General features: G+C 37.1%; 1 protein-coding gene across 1 annotated transcript in view; it reads left to right on the forward strand.

Moving 5' to 3' along the window:
• The window catches only part of MEMO1 (mediator of cell motility 1), a 130,387-nt gene that overhangs the window by 48,078 nt on the left and 62,685 nt on the right, over positions 1 to 19,624 (forward strand). The window contains exon 3 of the mRNA XM_079940721.1: positions 16,875 to 16,956. Coding sequence (XP_079796847.1) covers positions 16,875 to 16,956 — 82 coding nt within the window. The remainder of the gene's footprint in view (positions 1 to 16,874; positions 16,957 to 19,624) is intronic.

The following is a 19,624-nucleotide window of genomic DNA, read 5'->3' on the forward strand; positions in this document are numbered from 1 at the left end:
CTAGAGTGCAGGCTCAGTAGTTGTGGCACATGGGTTCAGTAGTTGTGGCTCACGGGCTCTAGAGTGCAGGCTCAGTAGTTGTGGCACATGGGCTTAGTTGATCCGTGGCATGTGGGATCTTCCTGGACCAGCACTCGAACCCACGTCCCCTGCATTGGCAGGCGGATTCTTAACCACTACGCCACCAGGGAAGCCCCTCACATGAATTTTTGGACTAAAACAGAAGATTTAAAAGAATTTGTTTGCATATCACCCAGTTTCTGTGAATCTGAGTTTATTTTCCTTTTTCATTTGTTATTTGAGTGGAAAAGCTGGAGAGGCATTGATTGAAGTGAGAGGCTAGAAACACTATTAAAAATAAACTTATGTAAATTTTAAGAAACAGTGGATCACTTATGGATTCAAAGTAGTTTAGAGGTAAAACTTCATGCATTTATATATTGCTAACTTAAAGATTATGTGATTTATTTATGTAATGAAAACAGTTTGTAACTAATATAAACTGTCCAAGAGTCTGTTAGCTGCATTCATTCATGTATTCATTCATATAGCATGTGTACATGAATGCCCTTATGGCAGGGCCCCCACATTTTAGTGTGTATCACAGCCACCTGAGAGCTTGTTAAAAGCTTGTTAAAAACTCCAGATAACCATCCCCAGAGATTGTGATGACATAGTGATCTCTTTTTAAAATAAACACATTATTGGATGATTCTCGTCTGTAGACCACTTTTTGACTATTATAAGAGAAAGAATTATCGTAACTAAAAGGTTAAAAAAATACCCCATTACTTAAAAAGATTTAATGGCAGGAGAATATAAAAGTCTTAAGGATTGTGAGCGATTTAAAACAGTAGCATAATGCAGCATAATAGGCTTGGTTTTGAATTTGACCTGCCTACTGTAAAGGCCAATAGATAGTAGTTGTTTGCTAAACATTAGTAATGGATAACTTGTGACTGGCAGCAACAGTTATGTTGCTATTTCATGGTCCAAGTAGAAAATACATATCTTAAGAGTCAAAATGTATTTTTTCTAGGCATTTAAATTACTTTGAAGAAATAAATTAATTTATTCTGAAATGTCAAATATAATTGAGGTCAGGCATTAAATTTTTATCAGATAAGGGATGAGTTAAATTAATCTTTTAAAATGCTGTTTTGAGGAGAATGGTGAGGGTATGGTGAAACAGGTATTGTTCATGCATGTTGCATGATTATGAATGGATGCAATTTTGGATAACATTTTGAATATATGTATTGAAATCTTAAGACTCATTGATCTACATAGTAATTCCATTCTGAGAATCTCAAAAGGAGATAATTTAAAATATGGAAATAGAGATACATATTACAGAATTGTTTATAATAGCACAAAAAATTGGAAAGAAAGAACCTAAACATCTTATATTAATGTTTAAGGAAACAGTGATCCATTTACACAAAGAAATCTTATTTAGCCATAAAATGTCTATAAAGAGTTCATAATACAGGGAAATACCTATGTATAATGTTATGTAAATAAAATCAGTTTACAGAATTGTATATCATTTTAAAGACTAGAAGGAAATTTGGAAAATATTAATTTTGGTGGGTTTTTTAAAATAATTATGGGATTTTTGTTTTTCCCCCTTCTTAATATGTATTCCCCACAATTTCCATACTGAACATATATATATATATATATTTTATAATGAAGAAATAGCAGACAAAAATCAATATCCTGATCTTAAAAAGGAGTTTAGGTAAGATACTATAACCAGGCACTCTCAAGGAACTTAGTGGCATCATTTGATAGGGATAGGAAATTTGTTTATAAACAGAATAAGAGTAAGAATAGGGAGTCCAAATTAATAGACTGTTAAAGGGATCAGTGCTGAACCTATTTTCAGATTATGGTTTTATAAATCACCTCAAGGGAGAAATGCACTGTGATCCTTCAAATCTGAAGCCCTTTTACATATGAAATGCCAGTGGAATTGGTATTAACTATATGAAAATTTTGAGAGACTGTATATGAGTGGGCAGAAAAGTGGTAAGTGATGTCCACTTGGCCAGATATGGGTTAGTTGGTATGCACTAAAGATTGTTCATTTGGATAGTTATTTGCCGCTATGGATTCTATTCTGAACTACAGAGTTTAGCAAAAAATATAAACAGATTCTTAAAATGTTTATAATTTTAGTGGGTAATAAGGAATCCGAGATATTTGGTTAGATTTGGTCTAACCCTTTGAGGTTTGTATCAAGGAGAACAATAGTGTTCTTCATAGCAAGGTTTTTTTTATTTTTGTGTTTTTGGTTTGATACAGTACTGCTCTGGATGGGTTTTGGGTCAGATTCAGTGAGACAATTCTTGTGTTGTACTCCTAAGGGCATATTCTTTTCTATATGAGAAGTCCTGTCATACGATACATAAAAACAAACAGCATCCCTTGCAATGTATCTAAAAATAGGATACTTAGTTTTGTAAATAGCATAGCAATAAATTATAAGTATATGGTCACAGTAAGACATCAGTAATGAGGGAAAGGATTTAGGGAGAACTGCTGAAATGTTATTTTTTAATTAAATGAGGTCATTATAGTCAGTAAGCCTTCTGAGAAATACTTTTCATTGTAGTGAGAAGTGGTTCCCAAATGCTGTTTTTTGATGAATTTTTTCACTGTTTTGCATTGAAATAAAAAAAATGGGAGAACATTGTGGAGAGTGTGGTTTTCATAGTGCTACTATATTTCATTGATTTTAAGATGTACGTTTTCCCACATTTTAACGTTTCTGAAATTGAGATGTGTTTTACAATCAATGGCATCTTTACATCATTGTCAGTTGTGAAATAGTTGTCACTGCCTACATATACTCGAACTCAATAATTAATCCTGTTGGTATGACTAGACAACTGCAACCCATTGGTGTTTCTGGTAACATACCATTTAAGGACCATTTATGAAAGAGATGAACATGCCTGGGTTGTCTTCTGAAACCTGTTGGTTGCACCTTCTGGTGATACCTTTTGGTAAGATCAGAAAAGATATAGCATCAAGACTTGGACAATGTATGTCAGTTTCTTGCACTAGAGTCCCAAGGCAGTAGAGGAACATTTTTAAAAGGAATATTACATCACTAATTCCTTTGGTACAGAGGATGATATTATGGACAAACAGGGTCACTGATGACTGAGTTAAAAAGCAATTTAGGTATTAGATTTTGAATGTGAAGAAAATTTTAAGAGTATCTTGAATTCATTTTGCTTTTCTTTTTTACATAAACTTGTGTTATGAGAATTCATATCTAAATAAGTTTAAGAACTTTTCAAATAAATATAAAAATTCAAAGTGATAAGAAACCATCTGTCTTATTTTAATTGGAAGGTTTTTTATTTTCTTTCTTTCTTAGTGATACATAAAACACAGGTGCACCTTCTTGGAATCAATGAAATGTGGTTATTCAGTTTAAAGGACTGAGGTTATCTTAAAATTGTGCATTTATTACTTTTTGGTGTTACAGTATTTATTTTAAGAAATCATGATGATCATAGATAAATGGTTGATGTGTTTTAAATGTCCTTTCTTGAGAAAATAAAAAATTTGCACAGCCACTATGGAAAACAGTATGGAGGCTTCTTAAAAAACTAAAAATAGAGTTACAATAGCAGTCCCACTCCTGGCCATGTATCTGGAAAAGATGAAAACTCTTAATTTGAAAAGACACATGCACCACAGTGTTTGCAGCAGCACTATTTACAATATCCAAGACATGGAAGCAACCAAAGTGTCCATCGACAGATGAATGGATAAAGAAGATATGGTATATGTACAATATATAGTGGGATATTACTCAGCCACAAAAAAGAATTAAATGATGCCATTTGCAGCAACATGGATGAACCTAGAGATTATCATACTAAATAAAGTCAGACAAAGACAAATATCATATGGTATCACTTATATGTGGAATCTAAAAAAATGATACAAATGAACTTATTTAGAAAACAGAAATAGACTCACAGACATAGAAAACAAACTTATGGTTACCAAAGGGAAAAGGCAGGAGCTAGGGATAAATTAGGAATTTGAGATTAACAGATAGACACTACTATATATAAAATAGAGAAAAAACAAGGACTTACTGTATAGCACGGGGAATTATATTCACTATCTTGTTATAACCGATAATGGAAAAGAATCTCAAAAAGAATATATATATATATATATATATATATATATCTGAATCACTTTGCTGTACACCTGAAACTAACACAAAATTGTAAATCAACTATATTTCAATTAAAAAATTTTAATTGATAGGGCTTCCCTGGTGGCTCTGTGGTTGAGAGTCCGCCTGCCAACGCAGGGGGCACGGGTTCATGCCCCGGTCCAGGAAGATCCCACATGGCCCGTGAGCCATGGCCGCTGAGCCTGCGCGTCCGGAGCCTGTGCTCCGCAACGGGAGAGGCCACAACAGTGAGAGGCCCGCGTACTGCAAAAAAAAAAAAAAAAAAATTTAATTGATAATGTATCATCTCATTTTACCTGCATAATATATTGATAGTGAAGTAACATGACATTATTATTGGTATGGAAATTAGACCATCTATAATGACAAAATCTGTTTTGAGATGAGAGCTCATGTTTTTGACATTTTGGACTTCTCATTACTTTAATCTTCTTTTTAATATAAAATATATAATTAGAATAGCACTAGATATGGAAAACCAGGATCCATCTTGCTACAAATTTTATAATCATGATAATTATCATTGTACAACCAGTACTGTGATGGAAAATGTTAACATTCATCTTTCTCATATACAAAATACGTCAAGGCAACATTACATTGTTTTGAATAAGTTTACTGTCAGTACTTCAAATAAAGTTGACATGTGCAAAAAAAAAAAAAATTGCAACCCTATGTTGGTCCCTTAAATTTCTACTGAAATTTTATTGGCCTGTAACATTCAGCGATCCAGGAGCCACTGTCATAAAAAGTCTAGCATGTTAATCTTTATCTTCGTGTTTTGGCCACGCTGCGCGGCATGCGGGATGGTTCCCCAACCAGGGATTGAACCTGGGCCTCCGTAGTGAGAGCGCCAAATCCTAACCACTAGGCCACCTAGGAACTCCTTAACATATTAATCTTATTATTTGTAGACTTTCTATCACAGGTTAGAGTTTATTTCTTAGCTTGGTTTTAACAGATTTAACAGATTTAGAGTGATTAAGAAGAAAATACTAGGTGGTGACAACCTACTTTTTTGGCTTTGTATTTTTTACTTCTGCTTTGTCTCTTGTTACTTTGGTATTTTGGGGTTTTTTTACATTTAAAAAATTTTCATTTTATTTATTTTTGGCTGTGTTGGTTTTTCGTTGCTGCACGTGGGCTTTCTCTAGTTGCGGCGAGCGGGCGCTGCTCTTCGTTGCGGTGCGCAGGCTTCTCATTGCAGTGGCTTCTCTTGTTGCGGAGCACGGTCTCTAGGCACGTGAGCTTCAGTAGTTGTGGCTCATGGGCTCTAGAGTGCAGGCTTAGTAGTTGTGGCGCACGGGCTTAGTTGCTCCGTGGCATGTGGGATCTTCCCGGACCAGGGCTAGAACCCGTGTCCCCTGCATTGGCAAGAGGATTCTTAACCACTGAGCCACCAGGGAAGCCTGGTTACTTTGTTTTAACCAGTCCCGTAGAATTATATTTACTATGCTGGTACCAGTTAAAAGAGAATGTTAAAAGAATTGTGATAGTTGATCATTCTTTACCTTATGTATGTGGAATACTTTGATTAGCACTGGAAGGCTTCTCTCCTAACCAAAATTGTCTTTCCTATTAGCTTGTCCTGGTGTCTGAATTTATCATCTTTCTGCCATTCTTTGGATGTAAGACATTGACACTTAAAAAGTGCCATGAAGGCAGGTATCTCTCCTGTCTTTTTTTTTTTTAAGTTAAAAAAAATATTTATTATTTATTTTTGGCTGCATCGGGTCTTAGTTGCAGCACGCGGGATCTTCGTTGAGGCATGTGGGATCTTTTCATTGCGGTGCACGGGCTTCTCTCTAAGTTGTGGCGTGCGGGTTTTCTCTTCTCTAGTTGTGGTGCACAGGCTCCAGGGCTTGTGGGCTCTGTAGCTCTGGCATGGGTTCCAGAGTGCATGGGCTCTGTAGTTTGCGGCACACAGGCTCTCTAGTTGAGGCGGGCAAGCTCAATAGTTGTGGTGCATGGGCTTAGTTGCCCCACAGCATGTGGGATCTTAGTTCCCTGACCAGGGATTGAACCCACATCCCCTGCATTGCAAGGAGGATTCTTTACCACAGGACCACCAGGGAAGTCCCATCTCCTGTCTTGTTTTTATTGCTATAACTCCAGCATTCATCCCACTTCCTGGCACATAAATAGATGCTCCATAAATATTTATTCAGTTAACAAATGAAAGCAAATTATAACATGATTGATCATAGTTAACCTTATGATGTAATAGTTTATTAAATAACTAGTGGAACATAAAGCTGTGTGGTGACTGAAACATAATACAGAAAAAATTCTAGGAAAGGTAAGTGATAGGACTAGAATGGTCCTCAGACTTTATTTATTTATTTTAAAAATGTTTAATTTTATTTTGGTCCTCGGGGTTTTTGAGGTGTATTCTACCGTCCTCTTTTTTTTTTTTCCTGAATTTAATTTATTTTATTCTTTTACCCAGCAGGTTCTTATTACTCATCCATTTTATGCATATTAGTATATATATATGTCAATCCCAATCTCCCAGTTCATCCCACCACCCCCCGCCCCCGCCACTTTCCCTGATTGGTGTCCATACGTTTGTTCTCTACATCTGTGTCTCTGTTTCTGCCCTGCACAAAAGTTCATCTGTACCATTTTTCTAGGTTCCACATATATGCGTTAATATACGATATTCGTTTTTCTCTTTCTGACTTACTTCACTCTGTATGACAGTCTCTAGATCCATCCACATCTCTGCAAATGACCCAGTTTTTCCTTTTTATGGCTGAGTAATATTCCATTGTATATATGTACCACATCTTCTTTATCCATTTGGCTGTCGATGACCATTTAGGTTGCTTCCATGACCTGGCTGTTGTACATAGTACTGCAGTGAACACTGGGGTGCATGTGTCTTTTTGAATTATGGTTTCCTCTGGGTATATGCCCAGTAGTGGGATTGCTGGGTCATATGGTAATTCTATTTTTAGTTTTTTTTTTTTGCGGTACGCAGACCCCTCACTGTTGTGCCCTCTCCCGTTGTGGAGCACAGACTCCGGACGCGCAGGCTCAGTGGCCGTGGCTCATGGGCCCAGCTGCTCCGCGGCATGTGGTATCTTCCAGGACTGGGGCACGAACCCATGTCCCCTGCATCAGCAGGTGGACTCTCAACGACTGCGCCACCAGGGAAGCCCTATTTTTAGTTTTTTAAGGAAACTCCATACTGTTCTCCATAGTGGCTGTACCAATTTACATACCCAGCAGCAGTGCAAGAGGGTTCCCTTTTCTCCACACCCTCTCCAGCATTTGTTGTTTGTAGATTTTCTGATGAAGTCCATTCTAACTGGTGTGGGTGATACCTCACTGTAGTTTTGATTTGCATTTCTCTAATAATTAGTGATGTTGAACAGCTTTTCATGTACTTCTTGGCCATCTGTATGCCTTCTTTGGAGAAATGTCTATTTAGGTCTTCTGCCCATTTTGGGATTGGGTTGTTTGTTTTCTTAATATTGAGCTGCGTGAGCTGTTAATATATTTTGGAAATTAATCCTTTGTCCGTTGATTTGTTTGCAAATATTTTCTCCCATTCTGAGGGTTTTCTTTTCGTCTTGTTTGTAGTTTCCTCAGCTTTGCAAAAAGCTTTTAAGTTTGACTACGTCCCATTTGTTTACTTTTGTTTTTATTTCCATTACTCAAGGAGGTGGATCGAAAAAGTTCTTGCTGTGATTTATGTCAAAGAGTGTTCTTCCTATGTTTTCCTCTAAGAGTTTTATAGTGTCTGGTCTTACATTTAGGTCTTTAATCCATTTTGAGTTTATTTTTGTGTATGGTGTTAGGGAGTGTTCTAATTTCATTCTTTTATAGGTAGCTGTCCAGTTTTCTTAGCACCAGTTATTGAAGCGACTGTCTTTTCTCCATTGTATATTCTTGCCTCCTTTGTCATAGATTAGTTGACCATAGGTGCGTGGGTTTATCTCTTGGCTTTCTGTCTTGTTCCATTGATCTATATTTCTGTTGTTGTGCCAGTACCATATTGTCTTGATTACTGTAGCTTTGTAGTATCGTCTGAAGTCAGGGAGTCTCATTCTTCCAGCTCTGTTTTTTTCCCTCAAGACTGCTTTGGCTATTTGGGATCTTTGGTGTCTCCATAGAAACTTTAAGATTTTTTGTTCTAGTTCTGTAAAAAATGCCATTGGTAATTTGATAGGGATTGCATTGAATCTGTAGATTGCTTTGGGTAGTATAGTCATTTTCATAATATTCATCCTTCCAATCCAAGAACATGGCATATCTCTCCTTCTGTTTGTGTGATCTTTGATTTCTTTCACCAGTGCCTTACAGTTTTCTGAGTACAGGTCTTTTACCTCCTTAGGTAGGTTTATTCCTTTGTATTTTATTTTTTTTGTTGCAATCGTGAATAAGATTGTTTCTCCTTAATTTCTTTCTGATATTTTGTTGTTAGTGCATAGGAATGCAAGAGATTTCTGTGCATTAATTTTGTATCCTGCAACTTTACCAAATTCATTGATTAGCTCTAGTAGTTTTCTGGTGGCATCTTTTGGATTATCTATGTATAGTATCACGGCATCTGCAAACAGTGACAGTTTTACTTCTTCTTTTCTGATTTGGATTCCTTTTATTTCTTTTTCTTCTCTGACTGCCGTGGCCAGGATTTCCAAAACTACGTTGAATAATAGTGGCGAGAGTGGACATCCTTGTCTTCTTCCTGATCTTAGAGGAAATGCTTTCAGTTTTTCACCATTGAGAATGATGTTTGCTGTGGGTTTGTTGTATATGGCCTTTATTATGTTGAGGTAGTTTCCCTCTGTGCCCACTTTCTGGAGAGTTTTTATCATAAATGGGTGTGGAATTTTGTCAAAAGCTTTTTCTGCATCTATTCAGATGATCATTTGGTTTTTATTCTTCGATTTGTTAATATGGTGTATCACATTGATTGATTTGCATATTTTGAAGAATCGTTGCATCCCTGGGATAAATCCCACTTGATCATGGTGTATGATACTTTTAATCATACACCATGGTGTTGTTGGATTCTGTTTGCTAGTACTTCGTTCAGGATTTTTGCATCTATCTTCATCGGTGATATTGGTCTGTAATTTTCTCTCTTTGTATCATCTTTGTCCGGTTTGGGTATCAGGGTGATGGTGGCCTCGTAGAATGAGATTGGGAGTGTTCCATCCTCTGTGATATGTTGGAAGAGTTTGAGAAGGATGGGCATTAGCTCTTCTCTAAACGTTTGATAGAATTCACCTGTGAAGCCATCTGGTCCTGGACTTTTGTTTCTTGGAAGATTTTTTTTTTTTTTTCATAATCACTATGATGCCTTTATTACTGCTTGGAAGATTTTTAATCACAGTTTCAATTTCATTACTTGTGATTGGTCTGTTCATATTTTCTGTTTCTTCCTGGTTCAGTCTTGGAAGCTTATACCTTTCCAAGAATTTGTCCATTTCTTCCAAGTTGTCCATTTTATTGGCATACATTTGCTTGTAGTAGTCTCTTCGTATGCTTTGTACTTCTGCAGTGTCTGTTTTAACTTCTCGTTTTTCATTTCTAATTTTATTGATTTGAGTCTTCTCTCTCTTTTTCTTGATAAGTCTGGCTAAAGGTTTATCAATTTTGTTTATCTTCTCAAAGAACCAGACTTTAGTTTTATTATCTTTGCTACTGCTTTGTTTCTATTTCATTTATTTTTGCTCTGATCTTTATGTTTTCTTTCCTTCTACTAACTTTGGGTTTTGTTTGTTCTTCTTTCTCTGGTTCCTTTAGGTGTAAGTTTAGATTGTTTATTTGAGTTTTTTTTGTTTCTTGAGGTAGGATTTTATTGCTATAAACTTCCCTCTTCGAACTGCTTTTGCTGCATTGCATAGGTTTTGGATTGTCATGTTTTCATTGTCATTTGTCTCTAGGTAGTTTTTGATTTTCTCCTTGATTTCTTCAGTGATCTCTTGGTTATTTAGTAACATTTTGTTTAGCCTCCATGTGTTTGTCTTTTTTACATTTTTTCCTCTGTAGTTTATTTCTAATCTCATAGCATTGTGGTCGGAAAAGATGCTTGATATGATTTCAATTTTCTTAAATTTTCCAAGGCTTTATTTGTGACCCAAGATGTGATCTATCCTGGAGAATGTTTTGTGCGCACTTGAGAAGAAAGTGTTATCTGCTGTTTTTGGATGGAATGTCCTATAAATATCAATTAAATCTATCTGGTCTGTTGTGTCATTTAAAGCTTGTGTTTCCTTATTAATTTTCTGTCTGGATGATCTGTTCACTGGTGTAAGTGAGGTGTTAAAAGTCCCCCACTATTATTGTGTTACTGTCTATTTCCTCTTTTATAGCTGTTAGCAGTTGCCTTATGTATTGAGGTGGTCCTATGTTGGGTGAATATATGTTTATAACTTATATCTTTTTCTTGGCTTGATCCCTTGATCATTATGTCATGTCTTTCCTTGTCTTTTGTTACATTCTTTAATTTAAAGTTTATTTTATCTGATATGAGTATTGCTACTCCAGCTTTCTTTTGATTTCCATTTGCATGGAATATCTTTCGCCATCCCCTCACTTTCAGTGTGTATGTGTCCGTAGGTCTGAAGTGGGTCTCTTGTAGACAGGATATATGTGGGTCTTGTTTTTGTATCCATTCAGCCAGCCTGTGTCTTTTGGTTGGAGCATTTACTCCATTCACAGTTAAGGTGATTATCGATATGTATGTTCCTCTGACCATTTTCTTAATTGTTTTGGCTTTGTTTTTGTGGGTCCTTTTCTTCTCTTGTGTTTTATACTTAGAGAAGTTCCTTTAGCATTTGTTGTAGCTTTAGAGCTGGTTTGGTGCTGCTGAATTCTCTTAGCTTTTGCTTGTCTGTAAAGCTTTTGATTTCTCTGTTGAAACTGAATGAGATCCTTGCTGGGTAGGGTAATCTTGGTCGTAGGTTCTTCCCTATCATCACTTTAAATATATTATGCCACTCTCTTCTGGCTTGTAGAGTTTCTGCTGAGAAATCAGCTCCTAACGTTATGGGAGTTCCCTGTATGTTATTGATCATTTTTCCCTTGTTGCTTTCAATAATTTTTCTTTGTCTTTAATTTTCGTCAGTTTGATTACTATGTTTCTTGGCGTTTCTCCTTGGGTTTATCCTGCCTGGAACTCTCTGTGCTTCCTGGACATGGGTGGCTATTTCCTTTCCCATGTTAGGGAAGTTTTCAACTATAATCTCTTCAAATATTTTCTTGGGTCCTTTCTTTCTCTTCTCCTTCTGGTACCCCTATAATGTGAATATTGTTGAGTTTCATGTTGTTCCAGAGGTCTCTTAGGCTGTCTTCATTTCTTTTCATACTTTTTTCTTTATTCTGTTCCTTGCCAGTGATTTCCACCCTTCTGTTTTCCAGGTCACTTATCCGTTCTTCTGCCTCAGTTATTCTGCTATTGATTCCTTCTAGTGTATTTTCCATCTCAGTTATTGTATTGTTCTTCTCTGTTTGTTTGTTCTTTAATTCTTCTAGGTGTTTGTTCTTGAATTCTTCTAGGTCTTTCTTAAACATTTCTTGCATCTTCTCAATCTTTCCCTCCATTCTTTTTCAAGGTCCTGGATCATGTTCACTATCATTATTCTGAATTCTGTTTCTGGAAGGTTGCCTGTCTCCACTTCAATTAGTTGTTTTTCTGGGGTTTTATCTTGTTCTTCATCTGGTATATAGCCCTCTGCCTTTCATCTTGTCTGTCTTTCTGTGAATGTGGTTTTCGTTCCACAGGCTGCAGGATTGTAGTTCTTCTTCTCTACTTTCCTCTTTTTAAGGAACCTACTTCATGTTAGAAAGTATGGAGTTTCCTAGAGGACAGTAATTAGTCTTTACTATCCCTTGATTGACAAAATAGATGATTTTAAAAAGGTAAAAGAAGTTTCATGACCACTGTTAAATGAATATGTATTTCTTAATCTGTAATTGATAGATCTTACATTTATCTAGAGATTTATTTTATCTTTAGGTAAAACTTGTTATGCATATAGTTTTGTGGAGTCTTTGCGGTCCAAGTCCCTTTTTTGGTTGGCCACCGTTGATCTAGACTTGCTGTTGGAGTGTGGTCTATAGGCCAGCAAACGTTGCTGTTAATTGCAGAGTATATTAGAAATGAAGGATCTCAGGCCCCACTCCAGACCTACAGAATCATAATTCGTTTTTTTTTTTTTTTTTTTTTTTTTTTTTGCGGTACGCAAGCCTCTCACTGTTGTGGCCTCTGCCACTGCGGCATGTGGGATCTTCCTGGACTGGGGCACGAACCTATGTCCCCTGCATCAGCAGGCAGACTCTCAACCACTGCGCCACCAGGGAAGCCCCCCCATAGTTAGTATTTTAATGAGATCCTCAGGTGGTTCCATTGCACATTTTTTGAGAACAGTTTATAGAACACATGATTTTTTTCAGAGTCAGGAGGCTATTGAATTTTTTTTCTCTCTGAAGAGGAATAGGAGGAGCAGACTAAAGAGAGTTAAAAATCAATTTGGCTTGCTTAATTACCGTATTTTAGAATGGTTCTGTTAATTAGTTGCATAGGAATTCCTGAAAATGTGTGTGTGTGTTTAGTATCTTTGTGGTTTTGTCACTATGCAAATAAACTTTTTTGTGAAATATTGTTTGATTTAATTGGAACTCAAACAGAAGTGTACTGACTTGCCTACAGCACATTATTTATTGTCTGTTTCTTAAGGAAATACCTTAGCATTGATCCTTTGGGAACCTACTTTTACTGTTTATCCAAAGGTGTACATGCCCATTTATTCCTCTCAGGGCAAGGTCACACAGCCATGAAGTAGTTTTGCTAGGATTTTTCCTTTTGATTGATTTTTTCCATTCATCAGTGTGCCTTCAAATTCAGTGATATTTGAGAAAGAAAGCACGCATTCTACATCACCTTCATGTATTAAGGATGCCATATTGCCAAGTATCAGCTTCTGTGGAAGAATGCAAATTTTTTTTTATTTGACACTTTACAGATCAACAGTTAAGCAGCCATTTGTAATAAATAGATACACTCAGTTATCTTACTTAAAAATAATTGAGAAACTTGGAGTTTGACTTTTACCTTAGGATCCTTATGAAGAAACTGGTTATTTTACAGAAGGACTGTTAAGAAAGCTTGGTTTAGTGCTTAAAACCAGTGAAGTTGGTGGCAGTAGGGTTGCTGAATTGGGAGATGTTGTTTTCTTTGTTTTATTTCGTTTTAAATTTGTTTTGTAAACTTCCTGTGACATGGAAATACTTATTTTAAGTTAACATGAAGTTTATTAGGAAGCTAAAATTTTAATTTACTTTGAAATTAGGAACCATTTTTCCTTGAATTAGTAATGAAATTATTTAATATAAGTTTTTTGGTAACTGTTCTTAAATCTAAGTTTTGAAAATAAAGTACATCATTTGATTGCTGAATCGGACCTTTTTTGTACTTTGGCAGTTTATAGATGGGCTAGCCATTTATAAACTTGACTTGTTTTTGTATATAGTCCTAAACACAGAATTTGCAAATCTGTAAATGCTTCATCTCAATGGCTATTTGGCAAGTACAAATTAGAAGAAACAAAGGGGTACAATTTCATACCCATATCAAATTGGCAAAAATGAAAAATTCTGACAGTATCAGATGTTGGTAAGGATGTAGGGAAATGGGAATTTTGAGCCATTGCTGATGTTGGAGAAATATAATTTAAACCAAAACCTCCTGCCATCTCAGAAAACTTCTCTTCAAAGGTAGAAGAGAAAGAAAATTTTATTTTTGACTAAGCATTAAGCTACAATATGATGCACGTCACCGGCTATCTGCTAACAGATTGCAAAGATGTGAAGAGTGCTCATCCTTTTATTTAGCTAAGCAGATAAAACCCATTATATGCATATTCTCAAGATAAATTATGAGTAGTGTTCAAGTAAGAGGACTTGATAGAAACATTTGTCACACATAGTTCATCCTAAATTCACTTGGTAATTGAGGTGACCATATGTATTAGCTAATTGCTTTATCCAAAGGAAAACTAAACTTACATATTTTTATGACAGGAGGTAATTTTGCAACTTGGGGCTAGGTGGCCCTCTGAAGTTAGTTCCTACCCCACAGAAACTGGCAGAAAGGGGCACTATCTCCCTTGATTGTCACATTTCAAAGAGATGGCTTTTGGGTCCTTGAGAAAGATGGTCCTGAGTTGCTGATTAGAGGCTTATTTAGCTTTTTTTTTAATTTAAATTTTTAGAAAGTTTTTATTTTTAATAAATGTATTTATTTGTTTATGGCTGCGTTGGGTCCTTGTTGCATCATGTGGGCTTTCTCCAGTTGCAGTGAGCGGGGGCCACTCATCATTGTGGTGCACGGACTTCTCACTGCGGTGGCTTCTCTTGTTGTGGAGCACCGGCTCTAGGCGCGTGGGCGTCAGCAGTTGTGGCACGTGGACTCAGTAGTTGTGGCTCACGGGCTCAGTAGTTGTGACTCGTGGGCTCTAGAGCACAGGCTCAATAGTTGTGGCGCACGGGCTTAGTTGCTCCGTGGCATGTGGGATCTTCCCGGACCAGGGCTTGAACCTGTGTCCCCTGCATTGGCAGGCAGATTCTTAACCACTGTGCCACCAGGAAAGTCCCTTTAATTTTTTATTTAATTTTTGGTGTATGCGGACCTCTCACTGTTGTGGCCTCTCCCGTTGCAACGGAGCACAGGCTCCGGACGTGCAGGCTCAGCGGCCATGACTCACGGGCCCAGCCGCTCCGCGGCACGTGGGATCTTCCCGGACCGGGGCATGAACCCATGTCCCCTGCATCAGCAGGTGGACTCTCAACCACTGCACCACCAGGGAAGCCCCCGTTTAACTTTTATTTTAGTTTTTATTTTATTTTTAAAACAATTTTTGGGACTTCCCTGGCGCATGGGCTTCTCATTGCGGTGGCTTCTCTTGTTGTGGAGCATGGGCTCTAGGCATGTGGGCTCAGTAGTTGTGACTCGCGGGCTCTAGAGCGTGGGCTCAGTAGTTGTGGCACACAGGCTTAGTTGCTCCGCGGCATATGGGATCTTCCCGGACCAGGGATTGAACCCGTGTCCCCTGCACTGGCAGGCAGATTCTTAGCCACTGGACCACTAGGGAAGTCCAGTATTTTATTTCTTAATAAAAGAAGATCTTAATAAGATAGAATGTTAAGGTTTAATTAATTTGGGCTGTCAATCCATGAGTGTTTGTTATATTATTATCTAGGTTCTTTTGTAATGTTTGAATATTTTTTTATTAAAAGTTTAAAAAGAGAGAGCCAGAGAAAAAGGGGGCAGTAGTTGGGGGAAATCAATTTGCTAGTATTGCATATTTGCATGGTAATGATAATGATCTAGTAAAAAGGGAAAAGTTAGTGCGGGAGACAAGGACAGTTGTAAGAGCAGAGTCCTTGAGTATGAAAAACAAAGTGAGATCCAGTGCAGAAGTAATTTGTTTGGCTTTTGATAGGAGCAAGGACAATTTGTTGAAACAGTAGGGAAAGCAGAATAAATGGTGGGAAGAGGAAGTAGTTCTCTTCTGAATTTAGGGCGACTAACATTCAGGTTTGCTTGAGACTGGGAGGTTTCCCAGGATGCAGGACTTCCAGTGCTAAAACTGGCAAAGTCCTGAGCAACCAGGATGGTTGGTTATTCTGCTTGTTTTTCCTTAACGAAATGAAAAGTTTGATCATCTGTTGGGAATGGGAATGGGAAGGGGATGATGGTTTAAGGTAAAAAGAGAAGCTATATGAAGTAACTCTCTATCTTAAAGATAGGTGAGCAAATTCACTAGGTTGTCGTGGTATGATTTCTGAGCTTTGTTTGCTAAGGATCTGCTGTAATTTATGAGTATAATTTCAAAGTTCATATGGTTGTGTTTCTTTACAGTCTCATTCAGCTGTTCAGATGGAGGTGCTTTGTTAAGTGGAAGGTTGGTTTTAACTATGATTTGACTACACTGGAGAAAGAGGAGCAAAGGAGGGAGGCCACAGGCAAGGGAGTGGTTACAGTGATGGATCATCAAATCTCAGGATGGGTATAAAAAGTGAAGAAGAGAGGATGAAGGACAGTTGGAAAAGTGACTCCAACAGATTTCTAGACGTGAACTGGAATGATAGGAAGTGAAGAGAGTGGGATGCTTGAAATTGAGATTTTTGAGGTGGTGTAGTTACACTGGTTATTGATACGGTGATGGGAATAGGGGGCTGGAGTGGATGGCAGGAAAGATCATTGAGTGTGGTAATGATCACTCCATGGATGTGATTTTAGTGATTAAGGCAGGTTTTGGTACTCTAAAATATATTCAGTTATTTTCTTTTCATATACTATATTTTTATCTTTCTTGTTTCATTTTGTTTGATCATTGCCTCAAATTGTAGATTGTATTGTTCTTGAATGAAGATGGTTGTAAATAAATAAGTGGATGGATAAAAGCAAATTTTGTTGAATCAGTGCTTGTCTTTATCACATGGCTTGCTACTAGAAACTTTGTAGTTGGTTAAGTTTCAAACATTAACATCCAAAATGATGATCCACTGCCCATTAAGCTATTTTAGTTCCAAATAGGTTCAGTGAGGACTTTGTGTCATGTATGGTTATTAGTACTGTATTGCTTTGCTCACTCCTGTTTCTCTCTTTCTCTTTTTATAGGACCGCAACTGAATGCACAGCTAGAAGGTTGGCTTTCACAAGTACAGTCCACGAAAAGACCTGCTAGAGCCATTATTGCACCGTAAGTTTTAAGGGTCTTTACCCAGAATCTTTCATATGTTAATTATTAATAAAGAATGGGTATCTACGGATAGAATTAAAAATTAAAAATCAAATGCTGTGTTGAACTGAAGAAGTTATATTCACTAAATTTCATGATTTCTGTGGTTTTCACTTTAACTCAAGGATAAAGGAATTGGCTACTTTATTTTCTCAGATGCAGAAATATCAAAATTTACTTTTGGTAATAAAACTGACTTTTAAAACAAAGAGTTGTTTACATTAGATAAACTTGGTGATTTCAGTAGTATTTGGTACAAATGAATAAGTTCTGTTTTAAACATTGAAAAGATCTACTTTAATCACATAATTTTAAACTTATAATAAAAAATGGATTAAACATAAAATGGTGCAGTATGGAGTAGCAGCCAGATTTTTAGGGGAGGGGTAGATTTTTTTTTTTTAATGAAGAAAATCTGTGACTATTTTGTCTATGTTAGAGGGCTTTTTGAGAACTACAGGCTAGCAAACATACAGTTAACTATGTGTCTGTGTATGATGTGAATTCAGTTAATTTTGATTTGGTAAATGTTGGAGTTTGTACTATTTCTGTCACAGCAGCATCTTTTATGTGACTTCTGTTGAGTTCAGGTTGGTACCTTGATAAATAGTAAATAGTAAAAATAATAGCAACCACTTACTAAACAATATGAGAATTAAATGAGTAAATACACATAAAAAGCTTACATTAATGTTTGGCACATAATAAGTATTCCATAAATGTTATGTATTTTTTGTGCCACATTTTGTTAAATACTCCATTTGTATGATCTAACTTCATCTCGTTTAAAAGATTCAGGAAGCTGAGTATACTACTTACCAACTGTGACATATAATTATTTAATCTCTTGTGCCTTTGTCTCCTTGGTAAAATTGGAATATTACTTTCATATAGTTTTTCCAAAGATTAAGTGAGCCAATCTTTATAAAACTTTTAGCATAATGACTTGCTATTACTTATTTTGTTATTCAGCAAATATCTACCAGGCTAAATGCCAGATACTCTTCTTTGTGCTGCTCTTTGAATAAAACAAAATCACTACTCTCGTAGTGCTTGCCTTTTAGTATTTGGGGAAGACAGACAGTAAATAAATAATTATATTCTGTGTCAGGTGCTAAGAAAAATCAAGCAGATAAGAAGATTGAGAGTGACAGTATGGGTAGGGAGTTGCTAGTTTAGATAGGATAGTAAGAAAAGGTCTTCCTCATAAGGTAACAGTTGAGTCTAAATGATGTGAGAGAGAAGTTATGCAGATGCCCAGGGAAAAAGGGTTTCAGGTTGAGGACAAAGCAAGGACAAAGGCTCTGGGGCAGGATACGCTTAAAGGTGTTTGAGGAAAAGCAAGGCCAGTGTAGCTGGAGTGGCGTGTGTGTGGAGAAGAGTAGTGGATGAGGTAGGCTGCAGGGGCTGGATTGTAGGGAGGCTTTGTAGGAGAACATAAAAACTTTGGTTTTTGCTTCTTTTTTTTTTTTTTTGCGGTACGCGGGCGTCTACTGTTGCGGCCTCTCCCGTTGCGGGGCCTGCTCTGTGGCATGTGGGATCTTCCCGGACCGGGGCATGATCCCGTGTCCCCTGCATCGGCAGGCGGACTCTCAACCACTGCGCCACCAGGGAAGCCCCAAACTTTGGTTTTTATTCCAAGTGATATGGCAAGTAATGAGAAGTTTTGAGCAGCAAAGTGACATGATCTGACTTAGGTTTGAAAAGGATTATTCTTGCTGCTGTATGAACTTTCTGTTTTGTGGGGGCAAGGAGTCCAATTTCGGAGGCTTATTACTATAGTACAGAAAAGAGATGACATAATGCCTTTGGCTGGGAGCTAGAGGTGGAGGTGATGAGAAACTGTATATTCTGGGTATTTGGAAGGCAGGACCAATAAAATAGAAGAACTCAAGGATGACTCTTAAGTTTGGGCTTGTGAAATTGGAAGGATGGAATTGGGGTTTGTACTAATTAAAGGAGAAAACAAGGGTGTAGGTGGGGAGTGGAATTTGAAGTGTTTATATAAAATCTAAATTTTATTCTGCCTGTGTTAATGTTGAGATACCTATTAGGTATCCAAGTGAGGCAGCTAGGTATATGAATCTGGAGTACAGGGAAGAAGGCCAAGGCTGTGTTGGCATATCACACTTAACACAGCTAAGTGTGTAACTTTAATCAGACATGGTTGCCTCGGGAGTAAAATAGAGAAGAGGTTCAAAGACTAAGGTCTTAGGCAAGCCAGCTTAATTTAGAGGTCACGATGAAGATGAGTATTTGCAAAGGAGATTTTGAAGGAGGACCAGTGGGGAAGGAGGAAAACCAAGAGTGAGTGAAGTCTCTGGGAGGCAAAAGGATGAAAATGTGTCAGGGAGGAAAAGATGATCAGGTGTGTCAAATTCTGCCAAGAGGTCAAATAAGATGAGGATTGATAATTGGATACTATGGAGATTGCTGGTTATTTTAGTAAGAACAGTTTCTGTGGGGCGGTGGGGATGAAAGCACAGTTGGAGTGGGTTCAAGAAAGAATCAAGGAGGGAAATGAAGACAGTGAGTATAGATAGTTTTTTTGAGAAATTTTGCTATAAATCAAGGAAGTAGGGCAATGGGAATGTGGTGTTGGGGAGAATTTTTATTGAAGGTGGGAGAT

Source organism: Stenella coeruleoalba (genome assembly GCF_951394435.1).
Source record: "Stenella coeruleoalba genome assembly, chromosome: 13".
NCBI classification, from domain to species: Eukaryota; Metazoa; Chordata; class Mammalia; order Artiodactyla; family Delphinidae; genus Stenella; species Stenella coeruleoalba.